This window comes from Lygodium microphyllum, chromosome 30 (assembly GCF_053477565.2).
Source record: "Lygodium microphyllum isolate KBCC chromosome 30, Lygodium_microphyllum_v1.1.10, whole genome shotgun sequence".
In the NCBI taxonomy this organism is placed as follows: domain Eukaryota; kingdom Viridiplantae; phylum Streptophyta; class Polypodiopsida; order Schizaeales; family Lygodiaceae; genus Lygodium; species Lygodium microphyllum.
Genome location: NC_141164.1, coordinates 33,446,943 through 33,467,481, shown reverse-complemented (window position 1 = coordinate 33,467,481; position 20,539 = coordinate 33,446,943). Strand labels below are relative to the sequence as shown.

At 45.4% G+C, this 20,539-nt stretch overlaps 1 protein-coding gene across 5 annotated transcripts in view; it reads left to right on the top strand.

Moving 5' to 3' along the window:
• Positions 1–20,539, top strand: part of LAF3 (Amidohydrolase family) — a 171,404-nt gene that overhangs the window by 55,820 nt on the left and 95,045 nt on the right. For 4 of the 5 annotated variants that reach the window (XM_087672309.1, XM_087672307.1, XM_087672306.1 and 1 more), the window contains one exon: positions 11,799–11,906. The exons of the other annotated variant lie outside the window; for it this stretch is intronic. In XM_087672309.1, coding sequence (XP_087528435.1) covers positions 11,799–11,906 — 108 coding nt within the window. The remainder of the gene's footprint in view (positions 1–11,798; positions 11,907–20,539) is intronic. 5 annotated transcript variants of the gene reach the window in all.

Below are 20,539 nucleotides of genomic sequence, written 5' to 3'. Positions count from 1 at the left end.
CAGCTTTCACACCAAACAGATGCTTGTTCGGTCAGTCACAGGTCTCCCTATGAGTTTACACCTTGCATCTTGGAATGTGAATAGCCTCCACTATAAGTGGGGCAGGTGGTTTCAAGAAGTTGATTGTTCGCTAGGAGCTGAAGCGTGCCCTTGCCGGATGGATCGACATCTTACTTCTATAGGAGCACAAGCTTATTCCCACCTAGGCCCAGCGGGTAGGAAAGGTACTTTCGGGCAGCTCACACACTTATTGGGAGCACGCCATCGGTGCCCACGGCAGGAGTGGAGGCGTATGCACCTCTATTGGCTCGAGTCTCACTGCCTGTGTATGAGACCACATTACGATAGTGGCAGGGAGGGTTCTATGGATTAGATTGGATATTGGGGACTCATGCCTTGGAGTCCTCAATGTCTATTCCCCTACAGAGATTAGGGCATGCAACAGGTTTTGGGTGGAGATCACGGATGGACTCTCAGAGGTGGACTCTTGGATTGTTGGACGAGACTTCAACCACCTGGAGATTTTAGAGGACCAACAAGGCAAAGGCAGAAACTACTTGGAGATTTTAGAGGACTAGCATGGCTGGGGAGGAGCAAGAGGCATGGGAGGTCTTTCTACTGGCAGTAGGAGCACGCAATGCTTGGAGAGACCTTGCCTTCCAAAGGAGGGAGAGGTCACTGGACTTCTCTTGAGGATACAGGCAGCTAGGTGGAGTCTTGCTATAGTGGTTGGATAGGTTCTATGTGGGAGAGTGGGAAGGCTTTCGTGGAGGCCAGATTGGGCAGTTGGCGGGCACCACACTGTCCGATCATTGCTCGGTTTTCCTGGCACTTGATCCCCCAGCATCTGCCCTAGACACACGATCCTGTCGGATCCCTGACTCGATGTGTAGGAGGGAGAAGTTGAAGAGAGAGATTGAGTAGATTTGGACAAGGGAGTGGGGCAGGAGGGACCGGATCGCAGAGGCGGTTGTAGAGGTCCTAGCCGAGTTGACCAGTATCTGCCAAGAGGCAGCCATATAGGCCAGGCAGCAGAGCTGGGAGGAGGAGAGAGTACTCCGGCGGGACCTTGCAGCCACGCAAAGATTATTACAAGAGACACCAGGGGATCCCACCCTCCACGCACAAAAGGTGCGCGCGCGAGCAACCATCGCTGGCCTAGAGGACAGACGCTCGGAGTTCTCTTTCCACACCTCAACAACCTTCTGGGCGCGGAAGGGAGACGAGATGTGTAGGGAGTTTTTCTAGGTGCACCAGCCTTGCATCTTAGGAGAGCAGATACGTAGCCTTCAAGATTAGTGTGGGAGGATTCGTTCTAGCCCAGACGAGGTGATGGAGATTGCCACCGATTACTACAGACGCCTTTTGCAGCTAGAGATAGCCTTAACTAGAGGACAACGATATAGATAGCAGGTCTGGGATCACATCTCATCCCTCGTCACAGAGGAGATGGGACGCTCCCTTCTAGCCCCCTTCACAAAGAAGGAACTAGAGGAGGCTCTCCATACACAGGACGGGCATAAATGCTCGGGAGAGGATGGCCTCTCTTAGGCCTTCTTCACTATCTACTGGGAGGTGGTGAAGAAACCCCTACTGATGGCCTTCTAGGAGATTTTCACTTCAGGACATGCCACGGAGTCTTTCGGCAAGCCATATCAGTCTTCTCTCCTAAGGGAGAGACCGGTTGGAGCTTTCCCTTTGGAGACCGATCACCTTATTGTTAGTGGTCTTTAAGGCACTAGCAAAGATGATTGGTAGGTGACTACGCCATGTGCTTCCAGACATCGGTCATGACACATAGACATGCTTTGTCTAGGATAGGAGCATCCTAGACAATGTATTCACCTTCTTTGAGGGGACAGTGGGCTCAGCATAGTGGGTAGAGACTGACCGTACTACTCTTGGATTTCGAGAAAGCTTATGATAGGTGGACTGGGATTTCCTAGAGGGCACCATGGTGAGGTTGGGTTTCCCCCAGACGTGGATTCGCGGGATCTCCACACTTTATAGATTGGCCACCAATAGGATTCTCATAGGTGGTATGCGAGGGGAGGAGTTTTGACTAGAGAGATCGGTCTGGTAGGGCTGCCCCTTGGCCCCATACTTGTTTCTACTCTTTGCAAAGGCAATGCCTCACTTCCTCAGGTCACGTGTGAGTGGATTACGCGGCCTCCGACTTCCAGTGAGAGAGGAGACTGAGTTGTTAGACTCAGAGTATGTAGATGATACAACACTCTATATAGAGGACGATGAGTTCATGCTGGAGAGAGTGAGGCTAGCTCTTGAGGTACCCTGTTCTGCAGCGGGAGTGAAAATCAACTAGCGAAAGTCGGTTGGTTTCCTCACAGATCTGGACTCTAGCACGGAGTGGGGCGTCCACTTGGGATTTAGATGGGTGAGCAGAGAACAGATTGCATCCGTTACCTAGGGTTCCAAGTGGCACTCGACATCACTCTTGCCCAGGAGTTTCTTCCAGTCCTCGATTCTATTTGGAGAAAGCTGCCCACTAGAGCAGGGCTCGTCTCTTACTAGCAGGCCGAGCCTTGGTGGTTAACCAGACCCTCCTAGCGACGGCCTGGTATATCACCTCGTGTTGGTGCTTCTCCTCATCCTGCATTGTGCAGCTTTGTCGCCTAGTGCGGAATTTCCTTTGATCCGGGTCAGACGGCTCTAGGGATTCTAGGGCCAAGGTGGCGTGGGCGACCATCATACGGCATCGGTCAGAGGGAGGGCTTGGGATCATACACCAGGAGTATCAGAGTATGGCCCTCTTGGGTAAAGCTAGTTGTTCGCGGCCTTACACCAGGAGGGTAGACTTGGAGGTCCTATTGCAGGAGGGTCTTCAGGACTGTAGACCGAGGCTTAGTGGTGGGTGGAGGTCGTTCCTGAGATGGATCTTCACTTCAGCCCAGATCACCCCCCCAGATCGCGTTTCCTACGCAGCTTGCTCCGTGTGTGGTAGGGGCTCTGTAAGGCCCTAATCCAGAGCCCCCTAGGTTGGGAGGAGGAGATAGACCGTCAGCCAGTGATTTGGAACCCCTAAGTCAAAGATCGGGAAGGGGCACAGATTGGCAATCGCCCCCATATCTAGTGGGCTCTGGTTGGGAGGCCGGCCTGGCTCTTACCATCAGGACATGGCGGGAAGTATACAGGATGGTGGATGAGGAGATGCTGCAGCAAGTATTAGGCTGCCAAAGAGGAGTGGAGTTGAGGAGAAGGAAGATAGACGCAGCAATACCTCAGGAGTGGCTTGCTCCCCCGATACGAGAGCTGATAGAGCCCGGGAGATATGGGCCGCTAGGTTTTCGCTAGTAGGCATCCCCCTACAGGTAGCAGGTAAAGTGGGCGGCGCTCCACCTAGGACCTTCTCCACCATACAAGAGGGGGGCATTTGGCTCTTGACAGAGGGCAGCAGGATGAGGGGATAGCTGTCCTTTCATGGAGGAGGATCTGGGTGATTGGCCTTTAGGGGAAGACATGGTGGATGGACCCTTTTGTCTTTTGGGAAGAGCTCAAGGAGTGGCGCCTCTAGATCTGGGAGGGCAGGCCACTTGATGAGCTGGAGTGGGATCCAAGAGAGTGGCTATGGTCGGCCACTAAGGTTGCTAAGAAACCACCGAGGTTCCTGGAGTAGACGGCCAGGATTGGTAGACACATATTGATGCAGGAGGATATGGATTGGACGCCGTCACGTAGCAGGCACTGGGCGGAGGATAGCATTAGGGAGCCTTTCTGACGGACCTTCTGGCGTTGCCTATGGGATAGTTGGAGGGCGAGGAGGGTATCGTATTTCTTATGGCTTGTGGCACATGGAGGCTTGGTGATGCGAAGTTGGGTTGCCCAGATATAGAAGGAGGGAGGTTGTAAGCGTTGCACATAGTAGCCTCTGGAAACCCCAAAGCATTGCCTTTGGTCGTGTGAGGCAGTGTAGCTCGTGTGGATAGAAGTATGCTGCATCCTTCACCATATAGTACCCAACATTGGATGTATCTCATGGGGAGCTTTCTGCTGGCAGGCAGTCAACTAGGGCCGTCATCTTCTGTATGAGGCCCGGATGCAGGACATGATATTCATTATTGAGCTAGGGTCGTGCGCAGTGATCGGTTTGGAGGCTCTACCCATCCGCCAGGTATTGGAGCCCTTAGCGGACCTCTCTGAGGTATGGGAGATCATAGGGAGTTTTATTGGATGGCATATTTAGCAGGCGGGGTGTCAGGAGGCTTTTGGCAGAGAGAGACTTTCAGTACAAGCGAGCTCAGTAGAGCTATGGACCTCCATCATCCACTCCCTCCGCGGCTGATGGGATCAGGTGTAGGGCGAGTTGAGGGCTCGTGAGGAGCTCCGTTGTCATTTCATGCGCACTTGGGGCTGCCAAGACCTGTTTTTGATGATGTAGGCAGGTAGCTCCAGATGGTGATACACCCCCCTCCATGGCTTCTTGGTCCCATCCATTGAGTGATATAATCGGCCACGTTTTACTTGCCAAAAAAAAAAAAACTAGCAAGATTAAAGCATCTCAAAATTTGACGTTCCCGTGACAGACGTCCCCCTTGAAATCCTTGCAATCGTCCTCGATTGTGCTACATTGTGTCAAAGCAAAAGCATATTGCAATGGAATTTCCATTGCCACTACTGGAAATACATGTTGGCATCGTAGTCAAACAACATGTGCACCCATTGCTTAACCATGCTTGTGCCCTTTGTATGTGAAGTTTCAGTCACTAAAACCAGTTACAATGCATATAGATGAATCATAACTACTATTAGAACCATAAGGGATGCATCCACATGCCAAAATCCAACATTGTTCTGACCATCAAGGCATTGTAATGCATAAAGTGAGCATAAACAACACCTCGTAGCAATGATGTACCACACGATACTTTCGTAAAGCATGCATCAACTACAAACCACATGTAACTTACACAATTCTACTTGTTTTGCATGACTGGTAAATGTATATTGCATGCCATCCACGTGAAACCATCCTTCCTTCTTGGAGAATGTGGTAATTCGCTGATTAAGCACTTAATGACAGCAATCAATAAATAAACATAAATTGAAATGCACAATTTACCTTAAAAATTTTGGATAGTAGACACCCGGTCGGCTCCAAAACTAGTGTCCTTTTTGGTATTTCTTTAACTTTAATTGCTAATGGATTGAGTACAAGTTGAGATTCCACAATATCCTTTGCTGATCCAAAAGCCCCTTTCTGTACATGCAATTAGCGAGCAATTTGGACCAATTGCCCCTTGATTTTCCCCAAGGAATTGCACAAATGGAACCACAAACAACTAGCCAAATGTTACCCCAATTCACAATGGATGGCTTGACATCTGAAATCCTTGTTAATTTTATGAATTTGAGGTGCTGATTTCAATGTACAATGCCTTTTCTTGTTAGTACACGTCCCAAGGTGGCTGCTAAATCCTAATTTCTACAAAAATTTGGGTTTACACTTTGCTGTCCACCAAATTTGGTCGAGATCTACTCAAAATGGCTGAGATCTCTTGAGAATGGGCTGGAGAAGGTGAGAGAAAGCCAAGATGAGAGAGAAATTTGATTTTCTTTGTGAGAAACCCTAAATTATGCATGTTGCCTACTCCAGCTTGCAGTTAATGCAGTTACCTACTGCTAGACATAATGCTGTCACCTGATCAACAATGCTGTTGCTAGCCCTTGGAAGGTGATTCCCTATGGTCCCTTGCCTATTGAGGCCCCTAGATGGCTGTCTTCTACAGCAAATTGTTGTTCTCGAATCAGAAAATGGACCAACAACTCCCTCTCTCTCTCCCCCAAGCTGTAAACTAATTGAATGGTTGAGACCTAGCTCCCAAAAACGTTTTCTTAGTTTGCATGGGCATGTTTGCCAAGTGGCAGCCTTCTAAACACATTTTTCAGTATTACGAGATATTTAATTAATTTTTAGAATTAAGTAATATTGAAAATTAATTTCAACCCTTTTGATTGCCCATCCATAATTAAATTGGCTAGGCCAATTGTAACTTGGAGTAGTCCCCAACCTCTATTGATTTTTAGAGTGGCATTAATTAATTAATTAATGCTAGTCCCTAGTATTACTACTGACACTTATCGGCTAAATTATTGTCCTAGGGTCAAAATTGGCTTGTCATTTTGACTTAATTGACTTGCACGTTCTTGTGACACATTGCTAAATAGTGAGAGTCTCGCTGAGCTCCACTAAAGAAGTTTCTGTCTTATGGTCAAGAGGAGAGGTGCTAGCTATTGCTTTGAGGTAAGGTCAATCCCCACATGGCATCCAAGATATCTCACTATGGTGGCATGGGGAACCCATGTGAAATCCTCATGTGGTCACCACTTCAAATGCCTAAAGTCACATACCCCAAATCCAAAGGACTTGTGCCAATTAATTAAGGCACTTGCTACTCTACAAAATATCTCCATGGCCATTACAAAGGCCCTAACGCTACTCTTCTCCCTATCTAGATAGACTGCTGTGTCATCTACAAACTCCACATCAAGAAGGCCCTCAAACTCAAGGATGGGTAACCTATTGCCTCTGATGCCTTAGATCTGTATCTCAAGAAGGAGCTCATAGTCTCTGCTTCAAATGAGAAGAAGGGGGTAGTGAACAGCCCTATTCAATTGATATTTGAATGTTGAATGTGTCTCCTTGTGCCCCATTGGTCATAACTTGGCTATGTGCTGAGAAGTAAAGAGCGGTTATTCCCTTGACCTATTGGTGAGGATATCCTAGCCTATAAGCATCGTGCCCTCGAAGGACTCCCTATTGACGTGATCATATGCCTTTTCATAGTGAAGAAGGAGCACAATAAGGTCTTGGCTCCTAGATTGAGCCAATGTTGTCCTGGGAGGTTTTTCCCTTGTTCATTTGATGAGGAGTTTGTTGCGAGTTGGTGCTCGAAAGGGTGGGTAAGAGAGTGAGTTGAAACACCATGAGCTCGAAGAATACTATGTGAGTCGAGGCTAGTGCAAAGCTCAATTGAAGAAGCAGCTTTTTCATGTTTTTCAACGTCTTCACCACCTAAAAGGATTGCTGGTCTGATTTCCTTTTACCTTGAAAGAGGCCTTTGTTAGAGGCCTACGCAAGCTATTGGTGGAAATGCATTCTCTCTATCTGTGAGCAGCTTTGAGAGCTTCGCACTAATGTTTTTTGAAGTGGGGGGATGATGAGTAAAAGGCTAATCTTACATTTGATTAGCATACAGTAATGGATGGGAAAAAGGATGGGTCTAGTCCCGCAAGAGCTCAACACAACAAACCGCTACCCCAACACCCACCGCACACTCACACACACACAAACAACATAAAAGAAAAAGAAAAAAAATCACAAACCAGAAACAAAAAGCCAACAGTTGTCACTAATTTAGCTACTTGCAAAGACCTCCTTGCCATTGCTTTTGGCATAATGATAGGCTGGAAATTGTCCTTTTAGTCTAGTTTTTTGCAAAACCAGCAGAACATGGAAAGAAGCACTCTGTTTCTAGGGTGCATCTCCTCTACCATCATGCCTCACAAAGGTTTGGTCATAACCACCTTGGTCGACTTTTACATTCTCCATGGGTAGGAAATGAGAGGGAATAATGTAGAACCAAACATCCTCAAAACACAACTAGCTTAACCACGGCGCATGAGTAATGGATACGTGAAAAGTTCATTATGCTCACCACTTGCTTGCATGTGCTCCCTATGTCTACTTCTCCCACTATTAACATCCCATACATCCTATCGTGATTGGAGTAGATCTGTGGAGCATGGACCATCATGGTCCCATGAGCTTCCAATGAGTTAATACACATCGGCATGGCACTTGGTAGAGAGTATGGTGTGGCTTTGATATCAATTTAATGCCCACTTAGATCTCCAACTTGCAGACATGACATGGCATAAGCCATATAAGCATTGAAAGAAACATGATGAGATGGACATTAGACATGCACCTCCTAGTAGAGAGACTATTAGGCTAGCCCTCAAGCTTGGGGGCTTATATCAAATGGAACAAGCCTCTACTACTAGAGTTGGTGTCAGATACCATGAAACCATACCAATACACGTGCGGATAGAGCCACCTAGGGTCTTTAGTCCAAGTGTGGTGATTCTACAATAAAGTGTGTGAGTGGGCCCTAGGCTCTTACAAGGCCGTTTAGTCAAGTCTTTCTTGTTGTCTATGAGGACATCACATGGCTTGGGACCACCACACCTTGCAGGCCAATCGGGCATTGACCTTTGCATCTGCAATTTTCTCTATGGTTCCTTTGGTAGTCAGAAATTGTGTAACAATCGAACATTGTCATTCTTGACCAAGTTACTAGTATTTCTATTCTTGATAGTAAGGACGATTCACTGTTGACTAGTAAGGACGATTCACTGTTGACTATGGCAAATCTTCTTTCTAATTTCTATTCTTCTTTTTCTTCTTGCATACATGAAACCAAAAGAGGTATAAAAAGCATTTTCGAGAAATTTGATGATTTACTAGTGTGTTGACACTACATCGTTATGTTTAGTGAAGGTCTACCATAGCGATAGAATAGCAGCTCCTCTTGGTTTTGTTTCATAGATACAACTTGAGGAGATTGCATGCATCATTCTCTCTTTCACTAGTATTTTTCAGTGAGGACCAAATGTTTCGAGCATGAGCAAAGAATATCTCTCACTATCCACCACCTGTTTGCATGTGCTCCCTTGTCCACTTCTATCTCTAGTAGCATCTCATATTCTCCTAAGCGAGAGGAAGGTGGACATAAGAGGTGTGGACCAGCTTGGTCCCTTTTTCTTCTAGTGCTTTTGTACATGTCATTGTGTATATGTGTAAAAGAGAAATCTATTGTTTTGACATCATGAAATGCCCTCCTTTCACAAAATATAGTGTGGCTAATTATATTACTCAAATGAAAATACAACAAATTACAACTGTGCAATAGTCTAGCTAGAGCTGAATGCAGCCCAAAATAAATATAGAAAAAGCCTCTGTGGGTGGTTTGGGAGAATGGAGGAAAGAAACCATGGTGGGAGGTTATGACATCACTTGAAATAAGCATTCCTCAGATTTGAAAACAAGCTATGGTAACTCTAGGTTTGAAGAAACAATCCTAAATGGGTTGCCCTCAAGTTGCTCCCATTGGCCTTGGAGGTAGCAGGTAATATATAGAAGGGATCTCTCCATTGAATGTTAGGTGGTCGCGGGCCTTCTAAATGTGCCACCTTGTGAGGCTTCCAATAAGGTCCCACATCTCCGAAGTCTCTAAGACCTATCAGTTGGGCAATGCCTCTAGGGCCACCACTCCACACAAACCAATCTCAATGATCCGATCGTGTCATGCTTGTTTGCCTTATAAAGTAAATGGCATTCCTAGTTGACAGACTCACTAGAAAGCTCTCAAGCTAATGCATCGAGGCTATGCTCTACTCGACAGAGGATTCTACAAGCTCCTTCCCACACCCATGTCCTGCCCCACATGTCTACAAATAGTTTTTTGGGGTCTATAGACATTGCTGTGGGCAATGCAGACAAACTGGATCATGCTGCATCTAACCAACTAGCTACCTACTACTAGATGCTATAGGTCACTAACTAAAGAGAATACAGGACCCTCCTCAATCACTAGGTATCCCATAGGTGTCTCTAGAAGGTGTGTCTGAAGAGGTCCTTGATGTTTTTTCTATCGAGAGTCGAGTGTTGATGGTGGCATAATCACTGCCATCTTACAATAGTAGAAGTGGACCTATGCCATGTATGCAAAGAAACTCATGGCTGTTTGGGAGACTAAAGAAGCAGGCCAACTCCACTCCCTTGGGTCCCAATCCAGCTCTGGCCTTCCCAAATGCACAGTTATCAGTCCAAGAATGATAACCTAGGCCAAACAAGGTATGGGTGAAGGGTCCATGACTTCCCCTACAGCTCTATGAATCAAATTTTCGTCCAAGTCTTCAAGTAAGGTCAGGAGAGGCTAGGCCTGCTGATCTCTATCTAAGGCTAGATATTGTGTGATCTACATACCTTGCATCTAATACTTGTGTCTCTTTCCTCACAGGTAGCCTAAGACCCGCCAACCCACTCTGAGAAAATAAGACATTGCCTCCATGAAGAGTAGAGAGATATGGAACCAGTGGGCACACTTGTCCAATTGACTCTCTGGGAGAAACTCCTCTCTTCTCCATCCTGCTATGGTCACCTTGCTGCTGGTTGTCTTGTTATGTGTTGAGCACCCTGGATCTTCTGTTGCAGAAAGCCTAGCTAGTCCAATCTGGGAAGTCCCAATCAACCCTATCATAGGCTTTCTCAAAGTCCAGAAGAAGAGTGGCAATTTCCTACCAATTGTAATATGCCCACTCTGGGGCCTGAAAGAAGTGAAGACATCTAGCATGCTCTGATTGTGAATGAAACCTGTCTGAGTGTCATGAAGGATTACTGGTAAGAGGGGGAAGAGTCTGCTGCTAATCATCTTTACCAGGGTCTTATAGGTCAGTGGCCACTAATAATAGAGCGATGGGGTGCCATTAGGTGAGCTCTGATTTGGCCAGCTCATGAACTATCCTACATCCACATAGCATATGTCAGGGTGCTTCAAGAGTTTGCCTCCTCTCACCTATAGCCTTGAGAAAATTTCAGTGATCCATCTCTCCTGTGGAAGGTTAGATCTCCACATATCTGGCACCAACTATTAAAATAAAGACCTCTCAGGTCTCTTGCACTCCATCTGCAATGTGCTGGAACTCTGCACCTGTGCCTTAGTGATCCGCTAGAGTCTATAGCTTGTTAACATCTTCTCCAACAATCCCAGAATCAACCTTGGGTGAGCATGCCGCCACCTCAAAAGAGAATGTGGCCTGTGCTCTGACCTGTGTCCTGCAACAATGGTCCCATGATCTCTCACACAGACAACGTAATTGGGCCTATGAAAGTATGTACTCCTCCACTCTAGTCTCTGCCTATGGACTCTGATTGCCTACTCCGAATAGATGAATGATCCTCCTGGCAGTACTTTCCTGATCTGGCTAGCTTGGGTTGACGAGAGCTTATACTCCTGAAATAACAAAATGTCAAAGTGTCCAGCAAGGGTTGGCTGCAACTCCTGCTGAAAAATCCGCTTCCTGGGGCTCCATGCTTACTGAAGTGATGACTATTCATATTCTAGGATGCAAGCTGAATGCTCATGGTGAACTCTAGACTGTGGTAAATAGCTTCCTGTTTGGCGTAGTCGAAGATGAGGAAGAGGGAGAACTCTATGCCATGCAGGGACTCTGTAATGCTGGTTTCAAGAGCAACATACACTCCCCCATACTAGCCCATGGACATAGTACAGGTCTGATGTTTGCCCTTTGAACTGCAGAGTCTGCTTTCATTAGCCAAGGTGGATGATGCACCCATATTCTGAACGGGATTTACTTGCTCACCCGCTTTTGGCTGTTTGATTTGGTATTCCTTCAATTGTTGTAGAAAATAGTTGTCACAAAGAAAAAAACTAGTTTTCTGATTGTAGTCAAACTGCTGGTGGGAATTATTAGAGGAAAACCCATGATTTAACCCAAAAATAAAACATTCTTGTTAATTTGTTGGCCCGAAATGAGCTATTTTGTGACCCTTTGACTGTTGACAAAGTTGGAATTTGATAATGGCTAATCCTGTCAGAAATCCTAGGCATGCACAAGCAAACTTTTCTGGAGCCTTGTCATTGAGCTCATAATGAAGATTCCCTAGATTTAATGATAAGGTATTGGAAATTTTTGTGTGGATTGATCTAAATCTTGTAATGCACTGTGGAGAGTACTGATTGGATGAGGTTATACAGGATACTTTTAGTGAAACAGGATATAAACTCAGTGAGCATCTTCAAGTGGGTGGACTAAAGGCATTCGCTGATGGATCGCTTGGTTCAAGCACTGCCCTTTTCAATGAAGTAAGATGTTCTATTGTTGTTGCTTCGTAAGAGTAATCTTGAGCTTGCTTGTATGTGTCAACTTGATTACATTTTCTACCATGCTCTCTGTTTCTCGAAAGTAAGTAGTAGCTTTGTTCTCCTTGAAACAATGTTCATTTTGACTTTGTCAGTTTCATCATCATTATTGCTTTGTCTTGCTTGCACATTGGCACTGCTTGTTTCATTCTATTGTGAAGATGATGCATAGTTTCCTTGCTGCAATTTACCACTGCGAATATCATCCTTCTTAGCATAACAATGGGCCGCAATATGACCTGTTTTGCCACAATAATGGCAGACAATAGCAGAATTTCTAGAATCTCTGTTTTGCCATCCACCTCTTTCTCTAGAGCTCCCCTTGCCTCTAAAATTTCATTGGCTTCTTGAAACCTGCATTTCACCAAATTGCTGATTGAACTTGTTTTGTTGGTTATCACCAGCACATCCCATACCATGGCTTCTCGAAGTGGATCTACTACGTCCCCTTTTTGAACTTAAGTAAAATGCTTGGACTTGTTCACCATTTCTTTCAGACGAGTCACCCTGCATACATGTAATTGTATTAATTACAAAAGCTACAAGATTACATGATTACAAGATGCAAGATGGCTCTAGGGCTTTGTAGCTACGATGAAGGTCTTTTGTAGAGCCTCAGGAGCTCTTATTAATTGGCACAAATCTTATGGATTTCGGGTTTGCAATACTCAGCAGACAGAGTGGAAACCACATGAGAGTTTCACTTGGGTCTCTCGTGGCACTTCTATGAGATACGTGGGCTTCCATGTAGGCATTGATATTTTTTCAGAGTAGTGGTTAGCACCCTTATTACTTAGCATAAGACAAAAGCTACTACATTGGAGCATATAAAGACTATCACTAGCAGGAAGGGTGGTAGTTGCAAATCACGTTTTGTTAGCCACACTGTGGTACAATACTTCTTGTTGGGCCTTCTCTAGGTCATACATTCTCCAAGTGAAGCGACCCATTAGGAATTTCATTTGGTCAGGTGGAGATGGTAGTCTTGCTAGGGCCAAGGTAGCTTGGGATGCTATCATCTATAGTAGATTCAGGGGTGATTTGGGGGTTATTGACTCAGATAGTCAGAGTAGAGTATTGATGGAAAAGTTCGTTGTGAGGGGTCTTCTTCCGGGTGAGGAGCCATGGAAGAAGCTACTATTATGGAGATTAGAGACCAATGTTCCCACTTGTGGAGGGTGGTGGCAGCCTAGCACACACTAGCTATTTCAGTATATCCAAACTATAGGGCTTGGAAAGAGTCTCGAGGTTAGATTTGTTGCATCTATTGTGTGGGTGCGGAGATCAGTATCTATAGAACTTCATCAGATTGATCTAGAGAGTATTGCAGAGAAGGTGAGGTAGCCACTTCTTTTTAATCAGCTACTTGAGATAGAGAGGCTACACCATTAGAGAGGACCCTTCTATCTTGGGGGAGGTTCTCTGCACAAGTAGCTTCTACACTGGGGGAGTGGTTTGCCTTTCAGGAGTTGCTGGCCCATATACAAAGACAGAGACTTCGAGGTATTAGGGGGGTTAAATTCATAATGGAGAGCATTAGGGAGGTGGTACCCCTTGAATGGAGAAATGACATAGTGATAGATCAGATATGGATAGGGCTCTTTAATAGAGGAGAGATCCTTCTTGTTGCAATGGTAGCCACCAGTGGACAAAGTGTGTTTACTTTTTCAGTAGGGATAGATTGCAAACTTAGGCGAGAGGATTTGGATCAACTAGAGTTCACATGATGCTCTCAACAAAGGATTAGAGTTGTGACTCATTATGATAGGAGTTGATACTTAGACCAAAACCCTCAAACTTGTATGGAAGATGGATGGAGACATTGGGCATATAGGAGGAGGCCGCTATAGAGGCTTTAGTGGGATCTTGGGAAGTGGGTATGGAGAGATCCATTTGTAGAGACACCTTAGGATGTCTCCTTCTTTGGCTATACCACTAGGTTGGGGAGGAGAATACAGATGAGCAGGACTAGAGTGGTGCCAATTGTAGTTGAGCGCTGGACTATCCAGGGTATATCACAATCTTTCCTAGCAAACTTGTGGAGGAGATTAGAGGACAGCTTTAGAAAAAGAAAGATTTCACTCTTTCTTTGGTTACTAGTATACAAGAGTTTAGGAGTTGGTACATGGCTTGGCTATGGTAGAGACCTATTGCTTGCACTGGATGTGGGGAACATGAGAACTCAAGAGACTTAGAGGCATTGGTTATGGGATTGCCCACAGGCTCAGGAGGTTTGGAAGAGAGTCCTTAGGATGGTATTTGATGGTACTATAGATTCTATGATTGCTATGTGGGGGGTAGCTGCATGGGTCATTGATAGAGACCTAGCTTGTGGGTATGAGGATGTACAAGGGTGTTAGCCTTAACTCATCTTGGGGCAGCTTGTGAGTAGGACTTTCATGCAAGAATTCTCACAAATAATATGGACTTAGGGGCATTGTCATAGACAGGAACTCATAGCTAGCATTATTGCTTGGTACATATGGACAGCTAGATATATCTAGGCTATTGATTTTGTTGGACATATCTATTGCAAAGACTCTCTCTAGGATCTGACAGAGACTATGCATACTCTTCATGGGAGATGGGAGAGAATAAAGGGCAGCTTAGAGACTATGAGGAAGAGGAGAGATGCTTTTCTTAGGACTTGGAATTCTGACACCATTTTTCTCTTCCATACCCACATGGTTTGGTATTATAGACCTCCACTGACTAGCTATTCACTCTAGCATTGTAATAGACTTTCCCTTGTTATATAATTCTTGATATGGAAGTCCCTTACTGAGCTGGTTTGTACTTGTTTTTTGCCTTGGTATACTTTGTTCTGAGGTGTATTGGTAGAATTTTTACTTTTCTTTGAAAAAAAGAGAGAGTATAAAAGTCATGGCAAAGAAGCAACAGAGATTGCCATATGCCAAGAGGCCAAGTCCTCCTTGGAAAGGAGATCAGTGTGCTGAATAAAGTCAAGTTACCAATGTAGAAGACCTTTTAACTTGATGAGGTGAGTTTGTACCTTAGATGCAGAATAGAAAACAAAGCCATTTTGAATTGTACAATTATGCCCGTAACCCTAGAAACGGAGGAATGGAAACATGATCTTTATATGTGGTTGTGTCTGAGAAGGGTATTTGGGCCGTCAAAGGAGCGTAGTGACATGCCAACCACATCTTGCCAAAGCAAATGATAGAAACAAGATTTTCTGTGTCAAAGGACATGAAAGAAAACGGTGGTGAGAAGTTTCCACACTGGTGAGGTAGAACAAATGAGTACCATTGGAGATGCAGTGTTTTGCAAATGCCGTGGCGAGAGGCAGCCCACCAACCATGACATGCCAAAGGAAGACTTTACTTTTGTATGGTGTCTTATTGAACCAACCATCCATGATAGTCATTTTTCACCAATGCCGAGATTTGTGCACACCCCAGAAGGCCTTAGTGACCAGCCGATGGTGGTCCTTAATCATAAGATGGTATACTTGATTAGTTGAAGCCTTCTCTCGGAGTCAACTTGCAACATCCCAATCGTGCTAGGGTGGTTTAGGAATGATGACAAGGAAGGGCTCTCTAGTTGTAGCTCATCGAGAGGTGGTCCCACAAGTTCCTTAAACATGGAGGGATGTGAAAAAGCCTCCTAGCAGTGTGGAAAGACATCAACCCTTGGTGAGTCACTAGACTGGCATAAAAAATTGAAGATAAGTCTAGTTATGGCATGGGATTCAATTTAGGGTGAGCGTCTTGTTTCCCATCCCACAAAATCAACTTGGACACTCGCAGCTATTCCATCTAAAAAGAGTTAGTAGCCAAATGATCCTTTGCAAGTTGGGCCTTTTGAAGGACCAACTTCCATGAGTAGATGAGCTAGGTGTAACATCCCCCCCCCCCCCCCCCCCCCCCCCCCCCCCTTTAGAAATTTTTTTGCCCCTCTCCCTCTCCCCGCCGGGGAGAGGGAGGGGGAGTGAGGTGTCCAATGGAGGGGCATGCAGCCCCTTGAGATGGCGGGAGGCGCCGTCCTCCCCCCACCTTATAAGGGGCACAGCAGCAAGCCCTCCCGCCGGCCCCCAGCAGCAAGAGTGCCCCCCTCCTTCCTCAGACGGACAGCTTTCTTTCCCCCCCGGTTCGCCAATCAGCTACGGGCCCCATGAGGAGGAGAGAAGAAGAAGGAGAGGGAGAGAGAAGAGAAGAAGAGAAGAAGAGGGAGAGAAGGAGAAGGAGAGAAGAGGAAGGAGAGAAGGAGAAAAGGGAAAGAAGGAGAGGAAGAAGAGAGGGAGAGAAGAAGATAAGGAGAGGGAGAGAAAGAAGGGGAAGGAGAGAAGAAGAAGGAGAGGGAGTGAGAAGAGAAGGAGAAGAAAAGAAGGAGAAGAGAAAACGGAAGAGGAGAGGGAGAGAAGAAGAGAAGGAGAGGGAGAAGAAGAGAAGGAGAGAGCAAAGAGAGAATGAGGAGTAGAAGAAGAAGAAGAGGAAGGGAGAGAAGAAGGAGAGAAGAAGAAGGAGAGGGAGAGGGAGAGAGAAGAGAAGAAGAGAAGAAGAGGGAGAGAAGGAGAAGGAGAGAAGAGGAAGGAGGGAGAGAGAGGGAAGAAGAGGAGAGAAAGAGAGAAGGAGAGAAAGAGGGAGAGAGAGGGAAGAAGAAGAAGAAGAAGAAGAAGAAGAAGAGGAGGTAGTAAGAGGAGGAGAGAGTAGGAGAAAAAGAGAAAAGAAGAAGAAGAGGAAGAGGAGAGGGAGAGAAGAAGAGAAGGAGAGAGAGAGAGAGTAGGTGAAGAGGGAGAGAAGAAGAAGAAAAAGAAGAGAGAGAGTGGGAGAAGAAGAGAAGAAAAGAAGAAGAAGAGGGAGAGAGAGAGAGAGAGAGGGAGAGAGAGTTGATGAGAGGTGAAGGTTCGAGAAACCGCACTTAAACCACCCCCCCTCGGCGAAGGACCCCCATCTAACGATCTTCCCTACCCAAGCCTATCGTCCTGAAGGCCGTTAAGGTCCGGTCTACCCAAACTCTGCGTGGAAATGACTCCCGAAAAGAAAGTCACGGGAAGCGTAGGTGCCAAGGCTACCATTGGTACCGGTAACGCGGGAGAGATAAGCGGAGCGACCAACGTAACGAATGCCCCTACGATCACGAATCAAACCCAGGTTTTTAAAGCTTTATAATTAATTACATATTATTTCTCATGGAAGAAATGAAGGGGTTAGCTACGTGCATGGAATAAGGATGAGTCTTAGGATTTTTGCTTACTCTAAGCATTAGGTTGCATGCATGAAATGAAAGAGTACATTAAAGTAACAGTTAGATCATGCACATGTAACTTGTACACACAATGGGATTGCACGATAAACATTGTTAGAACAGTAGTTCTAAAAGAAATTCCGTTTAGAGATCCTTGTCGCCGAACTCTAGCCGATAGATGAAGATTGGATAACCTATGGCTAATTAGGTTGGAATCTCGTTAATGTACTCTTGGTGATGTACTAGCAATATGGATTAGCACTTGGTGATCTGTGATATTAGATAGCTACTTTAGGAATTGGGTTTATCTTCTACCCTAAATAGGTAGCCAAGATTAATGAAGGTCAAGATGAAATCACTTAGATTATTTAAAGGATCTAGAAGGGATCGGTTAAATTGTCCTTACGAAGCCCTAGCCCAAGGGGTAGAGCAGACTTTATGATAGTTGATTTATGCTAAGCATGTTGCTTGGAACTGTTGAAATGGTTTTAGCGAAGGCCTTTCTTGTTAAAGACGGATTGTTAATCCAAGTTATGCTTGGTTGTTTGAAAAGGTTGTAAAAGTGTTTTGATACATCCAAGTTAAATTCTGGTTGTGCATGCAATGGGATTGCGATGCCTTGAAGCAAGAGGTTGTGCATTCAACTGTTTGTTGATGTGGTTTTGGATGCTAATCCAAGTTGTTTGTGATTTGATGATTTCATGGCCGGGTCTGTGATGTCTGATTGCCATGGGAACAAAAGGGACGTTTTCCTTAGTAAATGTTACTAAGTTGGTTGCTTCAGCTGTGGTTGATTTCCTAAAGGGATAATTAAGAAAAGGTGGTGCTAGCTACCCCTTGCGAACCACCAAACCCTAACCAAGGGGGTTATGAATCCGTGTCGGGAATGTGGACCGAACTCACCGCGAGAGGTCTCTCTGTGGAAATTACTTGGCGTAGGAGGACGCTTGGGTGCCAGTGGGGGCTCTGGCCGTAAATCCCAATGCCTCCGGACCCTACACAAGAGTTCTACGTGACTCGAGATGGGATCTCAAGGCCTTGATACTAGTTACAAGGCGGAATCTTGGGAGGATAAACCTTCGGGTTTTGTTGCCGGGAGATGGAAGGATTTTTCTACGGAGGCAGAAAGGAACACTTAATCCTCTTGTATGAGCGGGAGACAAACATTAATTTGAAGATAGATTAAGGAAGTGTTTGATCTTGTTTTATCTTGTCTTAGTGTTTGTGCCCTAAATTACGTAAAGGAACCTGTGATTAACGGGTCAATTAAGGAAGCTGCTTTTATGTGTCAAACATAATGTGGTAGGTAATTAGATAAATAAAACAACCCCGAGGGAAGGGTGGTGGATGTGATTGTTGGGTCCATCCTATGGCAGGGTGGTCTCGGTTAGCCGAGAGCTTTCCTCAAAGGAAATGTTAACGAGGAATATTAGGAACAGTCCAGCGATGACCTTGGAGAATGTTGGTTAGAACCCTGGTTCATACCGTTTTAGGGGACCGGAATGGGACTATGCCAATGGGCAGAGAGGTCGAGCGATGCCTCCCTCTCGTTTCCCATTCTCTTTGAACCAAGTGCAGTATGAGTCTGCTTGGGTCTAGTTGTATCTACGCAAAGTGGAGCAGCTGTCGGCCGATGCTAGAAGGCTGTTAGAAAGACTTGACTGCTAGGAACCCGGACTTCAGGTCGATCCTAGTGGGAACGGCCGGATAAGTTCCTTTGCGTGGCAGACTCGAGAGACCCTAATTGGCAAACCTCGTGTCATTCCTTGGGAGTCCTGGGCGGCATCTTCTAGATTGATCTCTTGATGGGTTGCTAAGACGTGTCCCACAATTTGAGGGGCGGGCATGTTACACTAGGCGAGTAAGAAGGAAGAGGATAAGGAAAAGGGGGCGTCAACATTGAGAACTTGCTACCATGAATTGCAAATGGTCGTGTTACTATGAACCTCACCCCACTCTTCCAAAAAGAATTGACCAAGAAAGACCCAAGGGTGTCGATTAGTGCACATGGCACGAAAGAGAGACCATTGAAGAGCAACCATATGAGTGTGTGCATCCAAAATAGTCCCACTACCCATACTTTTAGGAGTGCAAGCATGGCTCCAAGAGATCCATGAGGTACATGCATGTAAACTGTTCTTTTTCCATAGCATAAAGTGAATATACCCGGTAAGAACCCTCAAGGTGGAGGCAATCTTAGCAAAAAGTGGCAAAAAATATGTGAGCGTGGGAAGCAGAATGGATTGTGCCACTTTAAGGCGATCATGGAAAGGCTAGGCCAGGGATTTCCAGTACAAAACTTTGTCTGCAATTTTAGAGAAATTTGAAGCAAAAATTGCTTGAGTTGAACATCAATGCCCAGGGGGTAACCTTGATGTTGCTGCATGACAATTCCATGGGGGAGCACCATTCCTTGCCATTGCAAAGATTGCAAATCTAGTTTACTACAATTGACGAGGGAGTATTTGGCTGCATTAATATGAAGAACAAAGGCTCGGCCAGAAAGTTTCCATATATCAAATGCCTTGTGGAGGTTCTCTCGTTGCACTTTGAGAATCATGAATGTGTCATCTGCTAGCAATTGGCCCACATGTTCTCCAAAGGGAAGAGAGAGAGAGAGACCAGCTAGTTGTCCTGTAGTTACCAAGTGAGAAAGCATGGAAAGGACGGGATGGGCCACCTAAACAAAGAACAAGGGTCTCAAAGGGCAAACCTGTCTGGCTAAGCGAGCAAGACTGAATGGCTCAGTGACCCCACCATTTAGCATGACTCCGGAAGAGGCATTTGTGCTGATTGTGTGTATTAAACGGGACATGCGTAAATTGAAACCCATAACATGCATGAGCTTTGCTAGAAAGGAGCAATTCAAATAGTCAAAAGCCTTTTCAAGATCTAATTGACTCAGCATGACTTCTTACTTGGAGTGCTTTGCATAGTCAATGTGAAACCGGTCTATGACTCACATAAAGTGATAGTTCCTTCAATTAACACTTGGTCTTTTCACACACACACACACACACACACACACACACACACACACACACACACAAAAATAGAGACCTCACTTCCTTGCTCAACACCACATTGGCCCTGAGGACTGGCGCCCCTCTCGGTATTTCTTTATCAATTAAAAGATGGAAAGTTACAAAAATGAAATGTTCCAAAATACATAACCTCTGAACAGTTGGCTTTCATCTTTTCTGAGTAATCCGAGCTGCAAAAGAACAATATAGCATGACCACAACAACATCCCTTTTAGGAAAGCATTTTGTGTGACCATAACTCAATGATTCATGTGTAGAATTGCAGTCTGCAGAACTCTGTATTTATTGTTCTTACTGTCTAGCATATCCAAAACAACATCC